The 26,441-nt window shown below is 38.5% G+C and overlaps 1 protein-coding gene and 1 long non-coding RNA gene across 3 annotated transcripts in view; both read left to right on the top strand.

The window, feature by feature from the left end:
• aus (argus) overlaps nt 1–26,441 on the top strand; it is a 64,677-nt gene that overhangs the window by 14,851 nt on the left and 23,385 nt on the right. The window contains exons 3-5 of one of the 2 annotated variants that reach the window (XM_065217112.1): nt 2,572–2,728; nt 3,033–3,097; nt 17,396–17,512. In XM_065217112.1, the coding sequence (XP_065073184.1) occupies nt 2,572–2,728; nt 3,033–3,097; nt 17,396–17,512 (339 nt within the window). Of the gene's footprint in view, nt 1–2,571; nt 2,729–3,032; nt 3,263–17,395; nt 17,513–26,441 lie in introns of both variants that reach the window. The other variant, XM_065217111.1, reaches the window with a different exon arrangement.
• Nucleotides 10,764–16,865, top strand: LOC135697509 (uncharacterized). The gene is made up of 2 exons (XR_010517429.1): nt 10,764–15,272; nt 15,311–16,865. It is a non-coding gene; the product is annotated as an uncharacterized LOC135697509 (long non-coding RNA).

The raw sequence follows: 26,441 nt of genomic DNA, 5'->3' as shown, positions 1-26,441 counted from the left end.
GTGATGCAAAATTTGAAATTTTCGCTCCACAATACTTAAACGATTCCAAATCGGATCCTGACTAACCTCTCAAAATTTGAACCCATTTGGTGAGAAACTGAGATGGCACAAACCATTTGAAGTTTGTATGGGAATTACTATGGTAAAACCAAGATTTTTGTTCACGTCTATCTGATAATTCACCATATCGGTCTGCTTCAAAAGCTTTCAACTTTACTTGTAGCAAAATCCCAGCTACAACTTTGCTGAAGACCATTTTTAGATTAAATGCAAGGATCGAAAGTTATCAATGGTTTAATGCGCTAATGTCTTATGATCATGCTCAATCAACTGCTCAGCAGGCAACATTGTTGTTTCTGGGGCGTTGAATAGGACACAAAAATCATGGCTACTATGTCACACTGCAAAATACAGTGTTGCCTACAGAGCAGCTGCTTGATCATGTCATAAGTTTACCAATCTCTAAAATAATTAATAACTTTTTCCTGTCTCGTTTTACATAGAAACGATCTTCAGCAAAGTTTCTATAATAATGGCTATCGAACTGTTTTGCAGCTCAATATGGAAAAAAGACTAGAAGGCAATGAACAACAAGTTGAGATTTCCTATAGTTATTTACATGCAAACTTCAAATGGCTTGTGCGTAGTCTGTTTCTAACCAAATGAGTTGTAATTTTGGGAGGCTAATCAGGACCCGATTTGATACCATTTAAGCACTTTCAGCAGATTTATAGATACGGTTCATTTGGAACCAAACACGTTAATCGAGAATTTTAAGGAAACGAGCGAACAAATTTGGCCAAGAAGAAACAAGGCTTCCAACATATCGTGCACGAAAACCGACCTAAGAACCTCCATCGTAACAAAGCTTTTTTTTCATACATGGAATAACAAGTTAAAATTGCGCCGCTACACCAACACCATCACAGGTTTGGTGGCAAAAGTGGTTGCCCTAGTCTTTTACTTAAAAACATACGGAGCGCATTCTTACAATTTCGATTACCTAAATTAAATCGATTTTTTTTAAAGAGAACGAAACCAGGAAAGTCAAATTTAAAACTTGCAAACCTTTTGTCTAAGCAGGTATAAGCTAAAGAGGAAAACGGTCAAGACAACCAGAACCGAAAAAGATTAACACACCTGCAAACCAATTTCGAAGGGTTTCGACACCCGACACAAAGCGATAATTGACTACCTGCTAGGTATACCCGTAAAAACAAGAACCATAGAGGAACAATGAAACGTATTGTAACCATACAATATAATTTAATAAAAAATCATATTGTCCACAACGATAAAATAAACATAGAATCTATGGTAAATGGGGAAATCTACAATAGAACAAGGGGTTCGCTATTGAAGCATTTCGCTCCACACTGCCTAAACGGTTCCAAATTGGGCCCTGATTGGCCTACCAAAATTTGAACTCAAACACAAACACGACACAAACCATTTGAAGTTTAGATGGAAATTACTATGGGAAAACCAAATGTTGTATTCATATCTATCTAATAATTAACCCTATTATTCTGCTGTGAAAGTTGATAGCTGTACTTGTTGTAAATTTTTACAGCTACAACTTTGTTGAAGACTATTTTTCGATCAAAAGTTATTAATGATGCAAGTCACTATTGTCTTATGATTATGCTCAATCAACTGCTCAGCAGGCAACATTGGTGTTTCTGGGGCGCGTTGAATAGAGCTAAAACATCATGGCTACTATGTCACACGGCAGAATACAGTGTTGCCTACAAAACAGTTACTTGATCATGCCATAAGATTATCAATCTCTTAAACAATTAATAACTATTTAATTTGATGTGTGGCTGAAAAAAAATATTCGGCAAAGTTGTAACTGAGAAAATGAATAGCTATAGAATTTTTTAACGGTGCCATATGGAAGAAGGATAGAAGACTACGAAGAAAAAGTTTGGTTTCCCCATAGTAATTCCCATATAAACTTTAAATGGTTTGTAGTAAGTTTCTTACCAAATCAGTTCAAACTTTGGGAGGCTAATCTAGACCCGATTTGGAACCACTTGAGCACTGTGGAGCGAAAATGTCAAATTTTGCATCAGTCTAATATACAAAAAATAAGATCCATTTAGTTGAGATTGTATTTTAGGCAGTCTAGGAATGTCTCTAGTTTGCTTTCCACACTACAAACTCGATACGAAAGTAACGGAAACCGAAATTCTAGATGATACTCCAGCAACCTTATTAGCATCTTCTACTCGGTTTTACGGCCCATCATCTTCCCACACAAGCAAAAGTCAGCCCGGCTTCGGTGGCGGATTGATATTTATGCCTACCGACACCACATAGTAAGCTGCGCTATCACCAAACTGTAAACAACATCGACCTACGCCGCTGTGTCACAAAATAGGCGCGGGGGCGAGACATTTTGCACGCCACAATTGTCAAAAGTCCAGCGAATTGAATTGATTATAGCACGGAATGTGAGCCAACGGTATTGCGTTATTCGGGGCAGGAATTGCAGAGCGTTAGAGTTTCGGCGTTACTAAAATCACTGTTTTCTCTTCCCTTCATCCACCGAACCAACCAACACAGCTTTACAGAGCGGCACGGGGTGCACTTTTCCAAAACGATGGGAGGGACGATGGTTTCAATCGGGGGTACAACAGGAAATTACTATAGAAGGATCAACTTTAAGTACTAGAGGAAGATGTATCGCTAGCGAGGGAGATAAATTTTTATTAGTGAACGAGTAAGTACGACCGTGTTCCTTTGCTTGCCTGTTTCTCTATACCTCTTTTCACTCTCTTTCTTTCACATGAAAATCCTTTTAACTTGTATTTCTACTTCTGTTCCCATTACATTTTCGACTCACAATTTTGCGTTTTTTTTTTTGTTTACATCATAAGATCATTTTTCAGACGCAAAAAAAAACAATACCAGCCGCTTATTCAGTTCTAGCCGGATTACGTTTTACCTTTTCTGATTATCATGCATTTGTTTCTCTTTTCTCTTTTTTCTACTACTACGTCGGATTTTTCCACGGTAATCCGCAGAAAAGGATGTCATCGATGCGTTGTAATATACCAGAAGCATTTAAACACACTTCAGTATAAAGAAAGTGAGTGTGAAGATATGTATATAGGCCAGTTGAATCCAGCTCCAATGCCTATTCATAGCGTTTTAAAAAGTGATCATAGTCGGGGGGCTCATCCCAACATGAACGGGCATTCACGATTATCGTCATCGGATCAGTATTCACGATCCAATGAAGATAGCGACAATTGTAAGCAACGATTTTATTTTACTCTAGCAGATAACAACTACTTTTAAGTGTATTTTTCCTTACTGTTCTGTTCTGTTTTGATTTCCATTCTCAACAACAACAACAGCCGTCAGATTGGTTCTTTGGTTTCTATTCTTTGTTTTCGTTTTCCGTTTCCGTCCTTTCTCACATTAGAATCATATGTTTTTTCCTTGTACCATAAGAGAAAACTAGAGGCGTGAAAGTTTGATAATTTTCTTAAACGATTCCAATAATCACCGCGCGTCAAACGAGTTCAAGATAAGCCACTGTTCCCTATCTATTGATGATATAGTTACTAACAAGTCGATGATTACTTCGGTGAGTGCTTTTGTGGTGGTGCACAAGGTGATGGTGGGTGGTTCCGCGCGTGCACGCATACAAGTACATCAACACAAACACGTAGTAGCAACCGACAAAAAAAAAACCTCACATCATTGGCACACGGCATATTATCATTCCCAGCCGCTTTTTTCTGTTTGTTTAGGAACGCGCTATGTAGTAGGATCAAATGCGACTTCGATGGGTTACACTGCCCTAGAGTCATTTACACCCAAGCGAAACCATAAACCCAACAATTTTCCCCCTGTCACTTCTGTTCGAGAGAAAGAGTGTGGGTGGGGGAAGAAAGGAAAACTAGGAAGCGAAAGGAGCAAAATATGAAAAACTTAGCAGTCGTCGTCGTCGTCATCATCGTAGTCATGGGTGCCGCGCGCAGTCCGGTGTGTGTGTTTGTCAAATGCGCGCGCGACAGAGCAAACACAGAAAGCCGCATTCAGCCTACTACGACGGCCTGTCAGCTTGCTGCTGCTGCTGTTGCTGCTGCTGGTGCTGCTTTGGTTGGTTGGGCCCTTCTGGTCAATAAATTCCGTTGCGTGTGCCAAAGGGCGATATATTTGAGTTAGAGCCGTCGTAGATGGCGACAAGGAGCCGCGGGGCGGAGAAGCAGCTGCCGGAAATGAGAGTCTCATTATTGTTTGCTGGAAATTTAATATGCAGGTTATCTAATCGTTCCACCCAACAGGTCCTTTTTGCGGCTCCTGGTAGCTGGAGAGCTGTGCCAGGGGGGGAAATGACTGTAGGGTAAATAGATGCGACTGTTGGTTGGGAACCACCTCTCACGCTCGCACATATTGCACGACTGCGGCGGGAAGTGGGCGAGGTGCGGGTGATGGATGATTGTCGTCTTTGTTTTGTCGATGAAAGAAGGGTGACAGTTCGCGGGTAGTTATTATGAGGTTGATACCGATGGCTGGGTTGCGGTTAACGATTTCACATTCTGTCAATTTATGTGACAGTGCGGATTTGTTGTTTATGAGCTTGATATCTATTTGGATTATGTCACCAGAAATCTGTTATTTTTGTACTCGTTTTTCTAATGAAGAATAAATATTCGAAAAATTTAATATCATCTAGAACTGGATTAGAAACGGCCAAAACTCGGTGTAAACCGGAGTTACTAATCAGTTCTGTACTTGAATTATAGCATAAAGGGCGAACACGAAATTATTGCGACACCGAAAATGTCATGCCAATTTTCTTATAATGTTTAGAATCAAACCAAAATTTTAGGGTAGTTTTATACATATACTTTAGACCTGTTCATTTTAAACGAAATGTTCGGAATGTAACGGGTCAACCGTGATTACTGTTCGTCATGTTAATTTGAACTTCTGTGCAAATTTTCAGCAAAATCGGTGATGATTTAGAGGTGCTTCATGTTAATTTTATGTTTTTAAGGTAATTTACGGCTTACAATATTTGTATCTCGAGACTGAAACAACGAAAGCTGCTGTAACAACTTTCATAGCAAAGTTTAATGTGTTATGTATCAACTTTGTAACCAAAGGTTGACTATTCGAAGTGATTTTATTGAAGTTTGACTTAGTTTCATGCTCGAAGATATCTTAAAAAGTGAAGAATTTTAAAGTATTTGTTCTACGAATTTTCCACCCATATGATATAAAAATGTGTAGTGTACGGCATAATGTTCCTCATATTGTTCTAGAAGTTTCGTTCCAAAATAGTTTTCGTGTATATTTCATAGATTGAGAGATAAAAATCAGAAAAGAGGCCGTTTTAGCTAAAATTCACAAGACAACAGAACCAATAAAAGTCAATTAGATTGACAGAACATAGTTGCATTGCTTTTCAATGACGACCGATGACTGTTTCATTGATATATGATTTTTTCATAAATATGAATCCTCAGTAGACGTGTTTTTTTTATCAAAGGCAAGTGTCACTCGAGCCATTCAAATGTTCGTTATTTTATAAATTGCTGTTATGGTTCGAGTTGAATGGTGAATGTTCAACATTTTTCCCAACTGCCGGTGCGACAGGTCAGGAAATTCCAGGTGTTTGGAAAGAATTTGTTCTCTCAACTCGCGTTGGTTCACCTCCATTTTCGTTGAATCGAAAAACACGACTTCGAGTTTTACAGCATGTACACAATACACATCAATGAGAAAGTGTGCAAAATTTGGTTGATTTTTATGATTTATGTGTCGCAATAATTTCGTGTTCGCCCTTTACTGGTTTTACTGGTTGCATACTGAGCATTTTTTTTTTCTTTGAAAATTGAATAAGTCCTGACCAGGGTTACTTCCACTCACTTGCTATAAAAAAATGTTTTTCAGAATTATGAAATCATGAGATGGTATAGCGATAATTAGTACTTATAAGTTACAAGATGAGGACGTGAAGTATGTGTTTGACACATACAATCTGTCAATATTGCTTTCAGTGCGTCACAATCAGCAATTTTACGACTCGTGAGTACTCACTCTGAGTGAACGCTCACGAATCATAAGATCGCTTATTGTGACGCTCTGATAGCAAAATTGGCAGGTTTTTTGAGTGAAACACATACTTTAAACCCTCGTCTCGTTACTTACAAGTACAGCATATCATTATATCATCTAATGATTACATAATTCCAAAAATATGTTTTTATAGCAAGTGAGTGGAAGCAACCCTGGTCCTGACAGTAAGCTATTCAAAGATTCAAACGTCAATTAGTTAAAACTCCTTGAAGTGATGTATTTTGCTAATTGCATATTAAACATATTTTTCTTTATATGAATAAGGAAGATGTCATTTCCGGCAACTAAACAAATATGTACACACAATTCTGTTCGCACGCGATTTAATTTTCTTTCTCGATTTGGTCCTTAGGATGAGTACAGAAATGTCAATACGGTATACCTCGATATATTTGTCTGGCAACATGGGGGCTCATCCTCCAAAAGATAGCTGAGGGTGTTTCAAACATTGTTTTTTTTTTATAACGACAACTTTGGGAAATGATGTTTACAGGTATCCGATAAAAATTTTGAAAAAAGTTAATTTTTCATAGCTAATATTGAAACAATATTTCTAATTCTTTTAAATTTGATGAAACCTAATTCTTTAATAGGGAGATGAACCAGCCTGCGGCTAAAAATCTCGATAATAAAGAAATAAAAAAAAAATCTTTAATATTTTTAAAAAAATCTAAGTTTTCAAACTAAAGGGTGTATTCGATAAAAAATGGCACACCGAAAATCTTCTGTAACTTTTGAATCATATGAGTAAAAAACCTGAAAATTTGAGTAAAGTTTGGAATTGCAAATACAACAGTGTTTCGTGTGATAAGAACCTTCAAGGAGCGTCTGATGGCCAGGAAAGAACCGTCCAAACATGTCAATTCCAGATGTCGCTAAAAAGTCCGAGGTGTCAGTCGGTTTTGTGCAGAAACCATGAACCGTCCTGGGTTACATGTTTACAAGGTACAAAAAGCCCCAAACCGGAATGAAAAGTAAAACATCACTGCGAAAACCCGCACCCGGAAACTTTACACGAAGTTGCTGACCAAATCGTGTTGCAACGTGATGGATGACGAAACTTACGTCAAGACCGACTTCCGTCAACTTCCTGGGCAAGAATATTTCGTTACCAAGTCTATGTTCGATGTCCCGGAGGATGTTCGACGAAAGAAGAAATTATCTAAATATGCAAAGAAGTTCCTGATCTGCCAAGCGATTTGTGGATGTGATGAAATAAGCGCTCCCTTCATCACTTCCGGAACAATCAACGGTGCGATTTACACGGAAGAGTGCCTTAAGAAGCGTCTCTTGCCATTCGTAAGGAAGCTTAAAGGATCAACTCTGTTTTGGCCTGATCTAGCATCCTGCCACTACGCTCGAAACGTGGTGGCCAACGGAGTCAATTTTGTGCCAAAATATATGAACCCACCAAATTCACCGGAACTTCGCCAATTGAACAGTTCTGGGCAATTATGAAGACGGAACTTTGCAAACATCCCAACAGTAGCTGGAGTTGAAGAAAATTTGGGTAAAAACAACAAAAACACTGGGGAAAGCGTTTGTACAAAATTTGATGGATGGACTGAAAAGGAAGGTGCGGGCATTCGGAATGGGAGACGAAATAGAACAAAACAAATTTTGTAAATCATAACTCTTTAGCAGTTTTTCATGCCATCAAAATTTCAAGAAAATCCGATAATCGGTTTAATTTTGGTGAGTAAATAGGTGTGTGCCATTTTTATCGAATACACCCTTTATACGAGATAAAAATGTCATATTTTTTTTTTAAATCTCTTAATCTATGATTATATTGGTGTATTAAGGCATTCAATCATTAAAAGTGGGTAGCAAACATAATGCCACATCAGGTCAAAAAACAGATAATTGAACGTATCAGAAGCTTTTGTAAGCTGAGAGATACAATTGATAGTAAACGCATAGAAAAATATCAATTCAAACCCGATATCAACAATCAATTCGAAACTAACGATTTTAAATTGGCTCATTACTTCACTAGCCTATTGGTCCCAAGCAAATCGATGACCATACCCCATTCTAGTATAAATTCCAGTACTACACTATGTTTGTTTTGATTCGCTATGAAAGTTTTCCAGATAAAATGAGGGGTTATTGGTTTTTCCTATGATTCGAGGGGTGCATCGATTAGCTTGGGACCGAAGATAGTACCAGAGCTGAGCCAAAAAGTTGAGCTGGTTTCTTCGGGACCTTCTGGTCTTAGAGTTACCTCTATGGTATCATACTACAAGGGACAGCGTAGGACTGCGTGGTCTAATATAATAAATGTTATTTGTTAACTGCAACGTAAGCTTGTGTTTTGTGTAGGAATAGGAACTTGAGCGGGGTTCTCTCTGCTTATACTCGTTAGTATGACGCGCTTGGCATAGATGGCCCACAGCGACTCACAAAGAGCTACTGATTCCGATCAATAGCGGTGCGGCTTCTTCCTCCTTCTATGGATGCTCATGTGGGCTGCAGCTCGCTGCTTGCAGGCAGCTTTTCGTTGGCAGGCCAACGTTTGGTGAGACCAGATGGAATTTAACTTTGAAATCTATGTTAGGGAAATCGCTTTTCGCAGGTAATCGGTGATAATTTTAATTATCATAGCACCAGTTGCACATTCGGGCAATTTTCAATAGTGACATTTTGAAAAAATGATAAAGTCAAAATTTTAACAGATTCGTAGAAAAAATTCCAATCGATTGGCGTAGTGAGAATAAAAATCCATCACCTCTGGATCAGAATCAAACCAATTTCATGACGCAACCGACTTTGGTTTTTGAAATTGTACCCGCAATGTTGCTTTAAAGTACTTGGTATGTTAGATTTAAGCATATCTAAATAGAGCTGGAATTAGGCGTAACAGCTTTTGTAAACAATGATTTCTCTCGATGATTTTTAGGAATTCAAGGACGCCCACGCAAACCAACATTACCGACGGGTAGAAGAAGTCTTACCCTACCTGATGGTGATGTTGATTTGCGTGGGCGAGCCTTGGCTTTCAAAACATCATCATAATTCCAGCTCTATCTTGATATGGGAACTGACATCCAAATGATGACCTTGACAAATGTCCAAAAAATACTCTACCAATTTATGGTGGTCCTGAAAAGGACCGTTTTGTCGTGATTGTTGAGAAATGCTGAGATATTAGGGTGTTAAACACAGATGAGCCTGATGAGCTGTATGTTGTTTGGAATGAGGGTGACGCGCTAAACATAGATGGCCCACAGTGAATCACGAAGAGCTACTGATTCCGATCAATAGCGGTGCGGATTTCCTCCTTCTATGGATGCTCATGTGGGCTGCAGTTTTCGTTGTGTACTGGAGAACAATGTTCAACGCCAAGTGCCGAAAGCACTGCTGCTTATAATTTTAATTATCAAAGCAACAGTTGTGCATTCGTGCAACTTTCAATAATGACATTTAAAAAATGATAAAGTCTTAAATTAAACAGATGCGTACAAATATTTCTAATCGATTGGTGATGAAATTATTGAAATTGGTCCAGGGGCAGCTGAGTTATTAACGTTCAAAATCACAAACGTACACACTAACTTTAGATTGCTGGAGTCAGTAAATTTTTACTGGGTTTTTGAATTGCGGATCGCTCAGTAATCATCACAGCAATAATGTGCTGTACCGAACTGTCCGTAAAGTCAATCTGTCAAAAATAACTGTTCATTCAGTAAATGGTTCGAGTTGCGTTCAGCAATGTTAACTGGGAAGCCCAGTATTTTTTTGTTTATTTTGCTGTAGTTTAACTGACTAGACAGTTATTTTGTTCGATCTTGTACCGTTTTACCCAGTTTCTCACTCATTTTAGTTTACCGAAATCAGTAAAATTTTACTGGGTTTTTGAACTGCGGACCACCCAGTTATTAGATCGGTTGCAATTTTGAATACCGAACTTCCAGTAGCAGCAAAATGGAAATGAAACGTTAAAGAATACTATATGTTCAGTAATGCATATGAATCAACCGATGAGCTCAGTACATATGATCAAAATAATGTTGATTGAATATAATGATTATGATTGCAGCAGCATAAAATTCATCAAACGCTTTCAATATGGCTCATGATCAATAATGTTGTTTCGAAAATCTACAATACTTTTAACTGCATACGGTATCATTTGGCGTACAGAACGAACATCGTCTATTTGAACAAAAACTAATGAGAATACAGAACATCATCTATACATTAGTTACTTACCTGAGTTCGATCAGTTTCCTATGTAAAAGTTACAGTCAACTGTACATAATTACGTGGCAGCACTTTATTTGCCCAAACTATCCAAGCATTGTGTCTTGTGTCAAACTGCACTGTTCGTGATCAGTTATATGCACATCAACATTGATGAGGATTCATGAAATAAATAATAGTAGCAGTAAATACTATATAAAACTGTTTCCTCGGTAATATTTTGTACTGAAAATTAGTACAGTTCAGTAAACATACTACTTTACCGTTTAATCCGTAAAAATACTTGCAGTACTCAGTATTCTTTTGGCAACTTAACTGATATTCAGTTATTAAATACCGATTGTTGGTTTCAAGTCACGTCTGAACTGATGTTTCAGCTATAATTTTGCTTTACAAACCAGAGTCAGTATAAATAATTACCGAACACCTAAATCCTGAATGAGTGTGTAGTCCTACGTCAAAAAGCTTCTAAAAACCTCTGCAAGTTTTGATATAAGGTCTTTTTCCAATTTCACAAATAATATTTGTTTTCGACTTGAATTTGTTCCGCTACACTCCTCTAACCAAAAAGAGAGATTTAGTAAAGTATTAAAACAAAACTAATCAAGAAAACCTGGACCGGGTAATAAACCTTGATCAGGGTTCGACTTATTTGGTATGTTTTAGGGAGTATTTCACCGTTTCAAAGGTACAGTTATGAGACTGAAATTTTTAATTAAATTTAACCTGATTAAGCTAGTTAAGTTAAGTTCACCGGAATTCGCCATTATAAAGTCCACTTTTGACGTAGGACTACGTCTGTGATTTCTATATGGGGGTACACTTTGTGAAAACCGAAAATGGAACATGTAACACAATTATGAAAGATTTTGAACGTTAATAACTCAACTGCCCCTGGACCAATTTTAATAATTTTATCACCAATCGATCAGATATATTCCTACGCACCTGGTAAATTTAAAACCTTATTATTTTTTTTAAATGCCACTATTGAAAATTGCACGGATGTGCAAATGTTGCTTTGATAATTAAAACTATCACCGATAGCCTGCGAAAATCGATTTCTTTGACACAGATTTCAAAGTTGAATTCCATCCGGTCTCACCAAACGGTGTTTATTCAATCACCGCATGGTGAGTGGTGGTGTTCTTCAGTACATAGAAGGAGGAAGAAGCCGCACCGCTATTGATCGAAATCAGAAGTTCTTCGTGAGTTGCTGTGGGCCATCTATATCAAGCGCGTCATACTGAAGAGTATAAACCCGCTCAAATTCCTATTCCTACACAAAACAAAAGCTCCTGCTGCAGCTAACCCAAGCTAACCCCAGCTAACAGTCACCACTGCGTACAACCCAATAGGGCTGTTCCTTGTAGTTTTTTTTTCTGAAAATTACGCAACACATTTTAAACATAACTTTAAAAAAACCAAAAGATTTCACTGAACTAACTTATAAATACATGCAAACGGTGTATCTTTCCTACCATTCCAATTAACAAAGTTCGGAACCACCCTAGTCAACTGCATCTTTTGGTTCGGGTGAAAAAGGATTCTCGATGGTGTTGTTTGTTTGCGTAGATGAGCTTCGGCTCACGAGAAAAGAGCATTACAAGTTTTGGTTGTAAAAATTGCTAGGCTGAAAAGGGCTGTTGGTCGAGATCTCATAATTTAATTTTAGATAGGGGGAGTAGGGGCATAGTTCCCCATTGCCTTTTTAATGCTTAATCAGGTCCCCAAAAACTGGGCACAATTTGAACGAATTTGGTTATAATCTCGATTTGCCTGAGAATTTTAAATTTGGTATGGGAAACTGAATAAGTTCATTCATTTGCATACCAAAAATCGAAATATTGCTCAAATTTCATCAAAATTTGGACTTAGATTGAGAATAATACACCAAACAACAAAGCTGCAACCCACCCTAATGTACATACTTAAAAAATGGTCATGAAAACAGTAAACCTTAACAAAACATTGAGGTATTTTATTAGAAAAATCCTCATGGAATCCCTCTATGAATTGTATATTTAATAGTAGAGTATAAGTTGCTCAACAAAATTATGTTGAGTTTAGCTGCTAATACTTGATAACCTGCAAGATACACCCCCTTAAAGATAGTGTTATAAATATATAAAAACGGATGTAAATCCTTAAAACGAAAAGATAGCGATTTGTTACCTTCAGCAAAAATGTGCATTTTTAAAGCTTTTACAACTTTGTATTATAGGGTTAACTACCCCATTTCCAGCCTATTAAGCACAACCCGCACTTAGTCTTTCTTAATCTAGCGCAGTTTAGCTTCAAACGGAATGACTTCCAAATTTATTTACCTTTCCGTATGTACCGTAAGATTTAATAAAGAGAAACCAATCGCTGAGATATTGTCAAAAGTCTAACACCAGGGCGTCACAATATCAGCTTCAATCGACCAAATCGATGCGCTTGTCTCTCTTTCGCCCGTCGCTCCATTGGTCTTCCTTTCAAGCTTCGGTGAAACGGATGAGCGAAAGAGCGCTCGACTTTGATAGTTTTCTCTTTCATGAAACACATTAAATTACATATTTAAAGCATTTCTCACGCGAAAACACTTGAATATTACACGTAATATGTTTAATTTATCTTCCATCCACATATTTATCTAAAAAAAAAATTAACGAAAACGGGACATAACGCATTTTAAACAAATTGAAAGAGCGGTGATAGAGGGGTCGTGAAAGGGGATTGAAAGCCATAATGAGGTTTCGTTTAACTAGTAAATCGACGTTACTTACATTGAAAGCGATGAGCAAAGCAACGACGAGAAGATCCACAGCCAGCGTTTCCTTCTAAGCGTGCTTCTTTTTCATTATCATTTCTTGCTGATAGTCTAGCAAGGCGTTATAGAAATGAAGCGTTGAACACGTTTGTTTAGGAGAAACAAAACTCGAGTTCATTTTAGAGCTTCGAAAATGTAGAACCCTGTCTAACACTGCTTCTTGACGTCAAACTCGGCCTACGGATTCTAAACTCGGCCTAACGCATTGAAACGCCAATGAATTCACTTCGGCCTATCGGATGAAGAGAAAAATTGATTCGGTCGGAGCGCTTTTTTTGTTTTTGGGAATAATGGGTGCAAACCTTCATATCACGCGTTCTCATTGACTTCGTTCGGTAGCTTATTAACTAAAGTATCGTACCAAACGCATAATTGATTGGTTAACTCTGAAATTATGAATTTATTTGAAGTTGTCTGCTCGATAGGCCCAAAATGGGCGATTAGGCCGAAGTAGTTCTCTACCCTATTAAAAAATAAAAAACGAGGTACTACCGTTTTTACTCCATTTTCACCTTAAAACTTCATCAAACTTTCTGAAATGATGTCAACTACAATGTTTCCATAGATGTTTATCGATTTTAACAAGATATAAAAAAGTTATTTTTTATCTTAGTGTATTCCCCCCTTAAGCAAACATTTTTACAACTCAAATAAAGTACTCAAAAATTAAAAAAATATTCTAGAAGACATGCAAATGCTACACTCAATAGTTTCAACCCAAATGGCCATTAGACTGATGCAAAATTTGAAATTTTCGCTCCACAGTGTTCAAACGGTTTCAAATCGGGTTCTGATTAGCCTCCGAAAGTTTAAACTCATTTGAAAAGAAACTGACTTGGCACAAACCATTTGAAGTTTATATGCAAATTACTATGGAAAAACCAAACTTTTTGTTCATTGTCTTCTAGCCTTTCATGAAGCGTTAAATTAAATAGTTATTAATTGTTTAAGAGTTTGATAATCTTATGGCAAGATTAAGCAACTGTATTATGGGCAACACTGTATACTGCAGTGTGACATAGTAGCCATGATTTTTGTCCTCTATTCTACGCGCCATAAACACCAATGTTGCCTGCTGAACAGTTGATTGAGCATAATCATAAGACATCAGTGACTTGAATCATTAATAATTTTTGTTCCTTACATTTGATCGAAAAGTAGTCTTCAACAAAGTTGTAGCTGAGAAAATTTTCCACAAGCTCAGCTATCATTTTCTAAAGTAGAGTTAACTGGTGAATTTTGAGATGGATGTGAACCGAAATTATGGTTCCCCTTAGTAATTTCCATATAAACTTCAAATGGTTTGTGCCAAGTCAGGTTCTTACTAAAAAAGTTCAAATTTTGGGAGAATAATCAGGACCCAATTTGGAACCATTTGAGCACTGTGTAGCGAAAATTTCAAATTTTGCATCAGTCTAATAATGGCCATGTCCTACTTTTTTGATGTGGTCCCACTGTGAGTCGTAGAGAATTTACAACAAACAATTGTACATTGTAACAAATGTGAATCCCTGGTCGAGTTTCACCGTGGACTTAATCGAATTCGATTCGGAACTTTTATAAGGGACATCAGTACAATCATTTTCAACTGGTTACAAATCAACTATTGAGAATTGTATGTGCTGATAAGCAGTTATTTCGCTTACTAAACTCCCGAAAGTATCAACGATAGTATGCATATGCATAGAATTTCTGTTTTGTTTTCCGAATTTGGTCAATTAAATTAGTCACTGTCACTGGCTTCTCTCAGGGGAGAACCCCTCCAATTTCAATTTTTGACGGCGGAAAAAAGAGATCATATCGGTTGGGGCCAAAAGCAAGACAATAACAAAACCAGTAAAAACGAAAATCATCATCCACATCGCACAAGGCAGCACAACAGCATCAGCAGCAGCAGCAACAGCAACAGCAGCGTTAAAAATAGAACAAACGACTGGAAGAATCTAATTTAGGTTGTCACCCTGTCTTATATTTAAAAAATTTAATTTACGTGTATTCTGTTCTTGTCTGTTTCTGTATTATTTTTGTGTCATTTTAAACGATAAAGGAAAACAAACAAAAAGTATGAATCCGGGAAAAGCAGTGGCGCTCAGATATCAACTTTCGGCACTAATTCAATTATGAGCGTGAGATAAAGCACGCCAGTAGAGTATGTATGTATCGCCAGATCGCAGTTCTGCGAGTGAGTGTACCCGAATCTAGAGCGAAATCGTGACACGGACAAACGCGAACGACGAGCAGAATCTATACATGTGTGTTGGGATGGGTTCGCCCGACTGCCTTTTCTTTTGCCTAGAGCCGTTACGTTTATTGTAGAGCGAATTTGTTTTACTTAGTTCCTTTTTCCGAGAGTGCAAGAATACATTTTCCACTTTCTCTTCTTCTGTATTTTGGCTACTGTACATTTAAATGGTATCATTGCACAAACGAAACAAAATCAAAAATAAAAAAATAAATCCTAAATTTGAGAGAGTACGAGAGCAAGCGAATGTACAGAAAACAAAAAAAAAATGTAGTGATATTGCAAAACGCCTAACGTAGGAAAATAGGGGAAAATTGCCAATAACTGGACAGCCGCACACAAGTCTTTGTTCCGATGAATAAAACAGCATCATAACGTATTTTTGTTTGTTTTCTGTTTATTAACGTTGATAGTATACATATCTATTACTCTGGTTCAGCTTTTATACTCGTGTAGCAGAATGACCGTTCTACTCATTTTTTTTCCTTTCACCTTCCAGTTCATTATTCATTTGATTAGTTTCCTTTTAAAAAACCAATTCCATTTACCATTTTTATCTCTTCATCGTTTCATTTTTATTAATATGAGTAACAAAAATCAATAACCAGACATCCCCGAGACTGCAGCAGCAAGCGCAATACAGAGCAAGCGAGCGAGCAATCACGTGACACAGTTTCCAAACGCGAATCAAGCGAAATTAAAACGCTCCCATTTTCACCCCTCCCGTCCGGTCAATAAATAGTCAATTCGGTGGCGGCAAATAAAAAAAAAAAAAAAACATCCAAATCGAAAGGAAAAAAGGGACAATTAGCGTTATTATGATTGAACCGATGCCAACCAAACGTGATCGAACGATTGTTTAAGAAAATTATGACAAACTTTCCAATGCAATGATGATAATGATAGCGCACTACTAAACGCACCCTCGTGTTTGAATTTAGCAGCAAATAGTAGATTTCTTTGAAACTTAGCCAATTGATAGAGAATGCTTGAGCGGGATGGTCTCTCCAGGTCCCTGCCTGCGTTAGATTATGCACGCACGCTTTCCAAGGCCAGGATCCTGAGGGCCATCCCAGTGCTTAGACGAAAAAAAAAAACATGTGGTACATCTCACACCTAAATTAACTCACACCGATTTTCCTTTCCCCTTACTTTCTAATTAGTCGTGTTTTCTTGTGTATTGTGTCGTGTCTCTTTGCGTTCTGTTTCTGTTTCCCGATTCCTGATTTGTCTCAAGAAGCATTAAATGACTAAAACGTAAATATGATTTGGGAGCTATCAACGTGATTATTTCGTTTGTGTCTTGTGTCCATAAACTGCTTTGATTTGATCTCTCGTGTTTCGTGTATTCGTTTGTTTGTTGGAATGCAATTTGAGTGTTTTGTGGTACAAAAGACAAAGAAAACAAAACAAAAACAAAAAAGAACCCGAACAAATGTAAAGGCGGCTGAGGAATTGCCAATTTTCCTGTATTTTCCTACACCGATTGCTTGCGATAATATAACAAGAAACTCTCTAACGAGAGGAGAACATGTGAACCAGTCAGATAGGACAGCATATTTCGTTTTAGTCATTTCATACTTGCTTGATCTCGGTGTCGTCTAGCTGCTAGTTGAATTATTCAACCGTACACACATCCACACATACGGACACAGGGGCAGTGTGCATACATGATATGCGCACACCAACTGGAGCTGCAAATCAATTAGGAAAACGCTCAAAGGAGTACGAATAATTCAGCTAGCATCACAGACTGTTTGGCACTGTGCTGTGCTATCTATGAATCTCTCTCTCTCTCTATACTCTCTAGCTCTTTATGTATATGTATATGATCTACCACACAGTTATAGATGTAGCGATTGTGTTGTGTTTTGTGGTGCAAGAGCTTTAATGCTAGCTAGCGGATGATGGACGGTGGAGTTTTGGTTCTGAATTTTCGTTCTATTCTTTTTCTGGCATTACGGATACTGGGGGATGCTGGGATCAGTAAGATTTGGGCTAAACATTTCCCCTGTGCGAACTCGTTCTAGGTATGGGATGCAAGGGACGCGAAACGTTACACTACCTTTGCGAGCAGATCCCCGGCGATGCACTACTCTTCAGTATGTTCAAGATCAACCCCGAGCCCATCAAATGTCCACTGGCGGGTAAGTACCAATTCCACACTATCTATATATAAATAGCTACCTGCTTTGATGTTGTGCAAAGTAACCAATCGGGATGATTGGTAGGATTAGCAGCAGTAGTGGCAGTGGGTTGGAAATGATTCCTAATTTCAATTAGATAACTTGTTCCACTTTTTGACAGTGCGATTTGGCGCCCATCCAAGCGGAAGAACATCGATTCGGGATTTTTCGATTGCTGATTCGAATGGGGTGCGTGCAAATTACTCTGTTGTCACATTCGGTAGAGTGCATTCAGATGCAAGCGAACTGATATGAGAAATGGCAAACAGTTTCGCTGTCTGAAATATTGAATGAAATTGAATCAATTAGGGTTAGGATTTATGGAATTCGAGCTTTCTATACTAGTACTATCAAATGTATTGGACTGCAAGTATAAATGATTTGTGGATACACAAAAAAACGAGTAATTGTTGAATTTTTCTGGAGCAGATACAAAGAGCCGTTTGGTGGCTGAAAGAAGCACTATGCGGCTCCATCAAGCGAAATCTAAGGCTGATGTTGTTAGCTTATGATTTAAATTTGTGTTGGGAAAGGGAATAGATGGAAAAATTCACACATGCCGAATCTGTTGTGAAACCTGAATCGGGTAACAAGATCTGGTCTGCCTGTTTTATGACAAACGTCAGTTTGATCGTTTGTTTCCACACCAACTCACAGTGGTCTAAAAGTGCCAAAACGTGCGTTTTTTTGTTTATGCGAAAACGGTCCATTTAAGCCATATAGTGTTTTCAGAGAAGTTTTTGCACTTAAAAAGTCCCTTCTTTTGAGCTTAGTCATTTCACGATTAATCCACCTAGCAGGGAGATGAAAAATTTACTTTTTTTTTGTTTGTCGAGATAGCAAAATAGTGTCTTGAGCAAAGTTTTAGACAATATTAAAACAGGCATTTTTGCTCAGGACGTCAACCCTCTATCTCTTATGTTCACAGAGATATGACATTTTTTGGGTAAGAGCCTTCAGAAAATCAATTTTTGCAAATAACTTCTACACTAATGTTTTTTAATAAGCCGTTTTGTATTGCAAAGCAAGTCCTTATCTTCAATATTTCTTGAGATATTCAAGGTTTTGATGCAAAATTAGCACTATTTCCAAGGTCAATAGCTCAAAGTTTTTCAAATTTCGACAAACCAGGTTGATTACATTTGAAAGTATACTTGAAATGCTGCCCAATGCATACCAAATCATAAGTCTTCTTTAGTATTCTCTGCTGATCTGCTTATTACCAAACTATAGGGTCACGACTTCCCGTATAATTGTGCTACTGTTGGTATTTGTTATGAACATTAAAAACAACATTACTACCTCAAATGATTACTACCTATATCTGAATATAGTTATATTTCATCAACCGTTTCATATAATATCAAAGAAAAAAATATTTATCGTTACCCATTTCCTCGTCACTTTCAGAATTTTCGCTTACTTCTATTTTGCCATCGGTTCATGCATCGGTAGATGGAACTAGAAGCTACGTAACCAAATTTTTATTTTGGTTCCCTGTGGTTCTCCTCCAAATATTAAACAACTCGCGTTTTTTCAATAGTTTCTAAATATTTAAAATAAAACACATATTTTCAAACGTTTTGTTCTGGCAACACGGACCGTTCCGCCTCGCGATCGGCCGATGAGGCGAGAAGAGGTTTGGCCGATGAGGCGTGACAAGGTGACAGGTGAAGTAGAAGTGACAGGTGAGAAAGAGATAGAAAAAAAAAAAAATAGTTAGAAGTTGATCTGACAGAAGTCGTGCAGAGGAGAAGTAAACAAATAGAAAAGAAAGGTTGAAGTTTAGTTCATTGTAGATTGAGATTTAGAGCGTGTTTGTTAGAAAAAGAGTGAAATTTCGGTGCGTTTTTCTGAGAAGGTAAAATAATTAAACGACCGCAAAGTTAAAACACCAGGTTAGTTCAACATACAAAAATTGAAACACATTTAGAACGAAAGAATTAAATTACAGTTTTTTACGACACAAAGAGCAGGTTAGTCGATGATAGACGGTTCGATAAGATAGATTGGCAGACAGGCATAGTATTGGAAGCGAGATTGGAAATACAAGGAAAGTTTAGATGAGGAACACTAACTAAAATTTTGAGTAATACTAACACTAAAACTCATGAAAATACTGTACTAACTCCAATGAATTTCTCATAAAATTGCAGTTTGATCTACCTGCAAGAAAAGGTTGATTCAAGAACGGTTTGTTTTATGCGATCCGAACACGTTTCAAATAGTGATCAAAACAAATTGCACTTACCTGATGCAACCAAAAAAGATATTTCAAAGCTCATTATCGTAATTATATACAACCGCTCACGTTCGAAAGCCAATGACACATTGCTACAGACATCGGGACTCAAATAGTGGAAGGAACAAGGACTAGTGTTCGTTCAGTTAACCGGTTACTACAACAAACACCGAGAATCACATTCCGGGAAGAACAAGGACCACTGTTCGTTCAATCAATCGGTCACTACCCAGACAACCAGAATGCACGTATATTCAAAGTTGTTTTCGTGATATACAAACATATATACAAACAAACAATTCGTATAGAATGCAAATAAATGGCTTATACGTACAAAAGTAAAGGCCATATACGTGCATATTTTAATTTAATTTTAAAGGAGTTGATTTAACGTCATATGCGATTTAATCTGTAATAACAAATTCATTTTGTAAAGTCTTACGATGTAATCCGATTTAATTTGTGATACAGAACGACGGAAAAATGAGTCATCGCATATAAGTAGGAAATTTGCATTCTATACGATTTAACTTAAACATAATGTATGTCATTCTTATATGCGATTTTTACTTAAACTGTATCAATTTACGGTACTGTCTGTACATTGTTATACGACTTCCCCTAGTAACACGCTTGTCACAAATCAATTGTAGAAACTTATATACGACTTATGTCAGTCATAAACAAGTTGCTGTAACTTATTGTGATGAAAGTGTGCTACTCGTGTACTACCGACACTGTAAATCACCTACCGGGAGAAACAGAGACCAATCGTAGTTCAGTCATTTTTTAAAACTACAATAGACACCGGGACTCACCTGCCACAAGAACCACTGTTTATTCAGTCAACCAATCACTACAATTGACACTACGAATCACTTTCTTGTCATGTCAACCGCTCACTACAATTTAGAATTTGGAATCAAAACTTTTACCACACGCGGCTTTGCAATGCCTACTCATTTTTGCACGCCTACTTCGATTTAACCGAATTAAAATTTTCTTCCTTCAACACCAATAGTAAGTGACGTATGAAGGAGCCTCTATGTATAAATGCAAGAAAACGATTATCTGTACACGGTTTACTATAGTTTGGTAATAAGCAGATCAGCAGAGAATACTAAAGAAGACTAATGATTTGGTATGCATTGGGCAGCATTTTAAGTATACTTTAAAATGTTTTTTGCCCGACTTCGAGCTATTGGCCTTGGAAATAATGCTAATTTTGGAACAAAACCTTAAATATCTCAAGAAATGTTGGAGATAGCGACTTGCTTCCCAATACAAACATTAGTGTAGAACATACTAATGTCAAAAAATTGCTTCCTGAAAAGTTATTTGCAAAAATTGATTTTCTGAAGGCTCTTACCAAAAAAAAATGACATATATCTGTAAACATAAGAGATAGAGGGGGGCGACCCCGGCGTAATGGTTAGCATCCATATCTTCCACGCCAAAGTCACGAGTTCAAATCTCACCCCCGGACAAGTCACGAATGACCCAAGAGCGTTAAAGTGACTATAATAAAATAAAAAAAAATAGGAGATAGAGGGTGGACGTTTTGAGCAAAAATGTTTGTTTTAATATTGTCTAAAACTTTGCTCAAGACACCATTTTGCTATCTCGCCGGATGTAGGCGCCGTCGTATTCACCGTCGTAGTCGCGGTCGTAATCGCCGTCGTAGTGGCCGTAGGCAGTACCGTTAGTATATTTAAAAATAACCATCAGCCGCTGAAACTATATAAATAATCGCGTATCTCTGTTGTTCATTACATACCAAGTGAAAACTTAATCATATTTTGTCCTGGAGTGTTGTGGTTTTGAGGTGCTTAATGAGCAGAATATCATGGGTTTAATCCCAAGCTCTCCCAAAACAGAATAAACCACCATCGTTGGATTTCGAGAGCATAAAGCGCAGTTAATAACCACGTGAATAGTTTAAACCATGAATTTCGGAGAGGGTGTATGCGTGATCCAGTTTGGAAGACATTATTGGCTGCTTTCAGAGACGTCGCTTCATTTGAATAACTTTTTGTTGAGTCGGTCGTAGATTATCGCAATGTAAGGGGCACGGTGGCTATAGAGCAACTGTTTTCGCTTAATGAGTAGAAGATCATGGGTTAAAACCCAAGCCTCATTACATTACTTAGTTTATATATACAGGCCTCTATTGTAGAAAATCGTTAATAACAGAAATTGGAGGAACGATTCAGTAAAGTAATAAGTATATTTAGACAAATGTGACGTACGCCTGAATCGGTTCGGAAGACATTGTTAACTACTTTGGATGGCTTCATTTTATTGTAATACCTTCTTGTAACCGATAATGAACGATCGTCGGTCGTAGCTTGTTGTGATATAAGGGGCACGGCGGCCTTAGAGCGACCGTTTTTGCTTACTGAGCAGAAGATCGTGGGTCAAAACTCAAGCCTCTTTACATTGGAAGACATGGTGATAGCCGCAACACTTCAGTTGTGCTCTCGTTTGCCGCCGGACCTGACGGCATTCCGTCATCAGTTCTAAAACATTGCGAGGCTATTCAATCTCTCGGCACAGCAATGTGAGTTCCCCTGCCGCTGGAAACTTTCTTGTCTGTTCCCAGTCTACAAAAAAAGGAGATGAACGGAATGTCACAAATTATCGTGGAATCACCGCCTGCTCAAAACTGTTCGAGATTATCATAAATGATGCTCTGTTGCAAAAAATATTCATACTGCATTGGACATCCCGTATCCAACATGTGTGATGTAGAACAGAGACGAGTTGTGTTTGTTCACATCGACCGATACTGAGTGGTTGCGGTACAAGCACATATCGTCGGTAATAGACGATTGTTGTGTATTGAGAACGCTTGCGCAAAAAGACTAAGGGAGGGAAACGGATTCGAAACTCATATGTCATTAGCCAAATACATCCGTAGACCATAGGTCCACCGTTGTATAATTGGCAATGCACCCGTGTACTGAATGGGAATTGTGGGTTCGAATCCCACCGGTGCCCTTAGATTTTTTCGCAAATTTTCTCACACGCACGTCTCTTGCCGATGATATGTGCTAACCTCTCAGTATCTTCTAACTGTCGCATATAACAAATAAAAATTGACTTTCAGTCGCTAACCTAAATCGAAAATTTAAAAAAAGCAAAAATTATACCTGGTGCAGTTTACTTCTAACTGTTTGCGATGCATGGATTCAGGATGGCAAGTCGATGCTGCGTATATGGATCAAAAAGCTGCATTTGACACGGTGGACCATAATATCTTGCTTGCCAAGCTGGAGATACTTGGCGTCTCGTCAACGGCTGTGGATTGGTTCAGATTTTACTTGGTGAATCGCTATGTACGGATTAAGAATGGCGCGTCGGAATTGGATGTTTTCTCAAACAACTCGGGAGTTCCGCAAGGCAGTAACCTAGGGCCGCTGCTGTTTTCGATCTTTTTAAACGACGTCGACAGACGATACGAAAATCTACAAAATTATTAAAAGTATCTCGGACTGTTGGGATCTCCAAAATATTTTAGGTATTTTTGCTGACGTGTGCTCAAGAAATTTGATGAGTCTAAGCATCGAAAACTGTAACATTATTTCCTATTACCGAAAAATCGAACCAATCATGTTTGACTATGTTCTCTACGGACGCTGTCTTGCTCGTGTAGAGCACATAAAGGATCTCGGCGTTACCTGCAGACTCACTTTCAGAATCCACTACAATGACATCATCTGCAGAGCTAATCGACAATTGGGCTTTATTTTCAAAATTGCCGACGAGTTCCGTGACCCGCTATGCCTCAGGTCACACAGCTTGCTTGTGCGATCCTTATTGGAGTCAGGTTTAGTTGTTTGGTGCCCTTTCCATGCTAGCTGGATCACTAGAATTGAATCCGTTCAACGCAAGTTTGTGAGATATGCTCTTCGTTTCCTCAACTGGCGTGACCCAATAAACTTGCCACCGTACGAGGAGCGTTGCCATCTCCTGGGAATCGAACCATTAGAGGTGAGACGGACGGTCGCTCAAGCTACGTGCGCTGGAAAGCTGCTTACGGGTGACATTGTCTGTCCAACACTGCTGGCTCAGCTAAATATGTATGCCCCTGAGAGACCTCTTCGTCAACGCAACTTTCTGTTCACAACACGAGCCAATTCGAGCTTCTTTCATATGTTCGACTTCAATGTATCAGCTGACGTGTTTCGTCATCGGTTACTTGGCCTTTTACGTACCGTTGACCGTAACTATTTAGCTTAAGTTTTATTCATTTAGACAATAATTGTCAGTTGAATTTTTCAATATACAAATAAATAAATACAAATAAACATTACTAAGTTGATAGGGTCACGTCATTTGCTTAACAGGTTTTAAAAGATCGCATCACTTTTCAATGTTAATCCAGATCTAATTTACCCTTCTCACTTACAAAAACGTCCTTCCCGTAACAACCGTGAAGATGCAGAGGTATACTCGGTCTCTAGTAGCTCCCCGATGACCGTAAGGACGTGGGCCAGAGTTGCGACCTATCACAATCACGATCGCCAAACAGCTGATGGTAGTAACGCTTTGCACATTCCTATCAATGTGCTCGTCGAAGCTCTCTCCATGACCATGCATCAAGTTGACGAAAGAAGTAAAAAGCAACTGGTGAATGTCGTCTTCTGTTGTGATCCATCACCGATCTGGTCATTCCCGACAATCACGACACTCATCTGTGCTCGTTTTCAAGCAGTTGCTGCTTTGCTTGCTTATTTGAGTGGCTTGGTGAGTGAGCCCAACAGCTTCCGTTTCATGTTGCCTGCTTTGTTTGTAACTCACACAGTCGCGCCTGCCGAGACGAACTTGGAATGCGTAGGCATTATTTTCATTTTCTTCTGTCGTTTCGCTTTTCCTCATGATCGTACTGCAGAAGTCTTCACTGTTTTCGTTGTGCTTTTCATCATCAGCAGCGAGTGTAGTGTTTTGCTTGTGAGCAGCGACCATTGTTATTGTTGTTTGCCATGGCTCTAACTCTCACTGCGTGACAAAACGATCTATCAGCGATAGTCGGTTGGTGCGAAGACGAGTGTCACGTGAGTGTCATGATATTTTGTACACTGAGAATGGATTGCTAGTCCCAAGCCCCATTCATATGGTTCTTTGTGCAAATTTCGCTAAATCTGGTCAATCACGGAGTAGTAACTACTGAAATGTATGGTCGTCAATGCTCATGCTCATGCTCATGCTCAATTTGCTGTCAGAGAAACATATGAGCTACAACTCTACAGCTTCACGATTTTGCTACTTGGGTCTCCCCAGGGCTCATGTTTAAGCCCTTTTGTTTAGTTTCTACGTCAGAGAAATTGATAATTGTCTTGGTGACAACTGCACGTTGAGACAACATACGGCATAGTGTCTGTCACAGGGCCCAAAGGGGTCGTTGCAGGATACCTTAGACAATTTGTCTACTTGAGCTATTCAGCTAGGTATCGAATTCTCCACGGAGAAAACTGAGTTGATCGTTTTTTTTTTCTAGAAAGCATAGCCCAGCACAACCGAAGCTTAAAATTTTGAGTGAACCGATCACTCAGTCTATGCCCTTCAAGTATCTTGGGGTATGGTTCGATTCTAAATACACCTGGAGATCTTACATTGAGTATCTGAAGTTGAAATGTCAACAAAGAATCAATTTTCTCCGTACAATTACCGGAACGTGGTGGGGATCCCATCCGTAAGATCTTCTAACGTCGCTTCCAGTCGGCGGCTGAAACGCACATCATCAAACTGGAACGGATCCAGTATCGCGTTAGGATGCATGCACTCGACATGTTACCACTCTCTGATCGGGTTTCGTCCCTCAGGCTCCTCACCCGTGGTGAAATTATGAACCCTTTGGTGATTGCAAACTTTGATAAGCTTCCTGAGCTAAACCCTCAAACTCGTTTTATGTCATTGTACTACGTGTACATAACACAGGATTTCAGTCCTTCGCAGCATAATCTCTATCGTGTTCGGCAATTCTGTTCATTTTGATTTACCCATGACGCAAGATATTCGCGGAATCCCAGAGCATCATCGTTCCATGATTGCTCCGTCAATTTTCGCTGAAAAGTTTGGCCAAGTTGATTCCGCAAGATCGTTCTTCACAGATCGGTCATTCATAGCGCCTCTCGAATGTTTCAAGCTCCTTGTTCCGTATATGTTGCTGAGCTAGCGGCAATACATAATACGCTAGAAACTATCGCCTCACTTGCACCAGATCATTATTTTATTTTTTACGAATAGTCTCAGTTCTGTCGAGGCTTTTCGCTCCATGAGGCCGGTAAAGCACTCCTCGTATTTGCTCATGAAAATACGAGGTCTTCTAGGTGCATTATCTTTAAGATCTTTTGTCATCACCTTTGCATGGGTCCCATCTCATTGCTCGATTCCGGGCACTCACTTGCAAAGGTGGGCAGGCGATATTTACGATCGACAAATCGCCTTCAACGAATTTTTCTTCATTTATCGTCAACAGTCGCTCGCCAGCTGGCAAAATAAATGGAGTGAAGGGAGTTTGGGACGATGACTGTATTCGATCATCCCTAAGGTTTCGAAGTATCCTTAGTTCAAAGGGTTGGAGGTAGGTCGAGACTTCATTCGTGTGATGTCTCGCCTCATGTCCAATCACTAAATATTCGTTAA

The sequence above is a fragment of the Ochlerotatus camptorhynchus genome, unplaced genomic scaffold, assembly GCF_037179485.1.
Source record: "Ochlerotatus camptorhynchus isolate MF236.1 unplaced genomic scaffold, CSIRO-AGI_Acam_v1.1 ptg000070l, whole genome shotgun sequence".
NCBI classification, from domain to species: domain Eukaryota; kingdom Metazoa; phylum Arthropoda; class Insecta; order Diptera; family Culicidae; genus Ochlerotatus; species Ochlerotatus camptorhynchus.
Note: the sequence above shows the minus strand (reverse complement) of the source record. Positions and strands in the feature narration are given on the sequence as shown.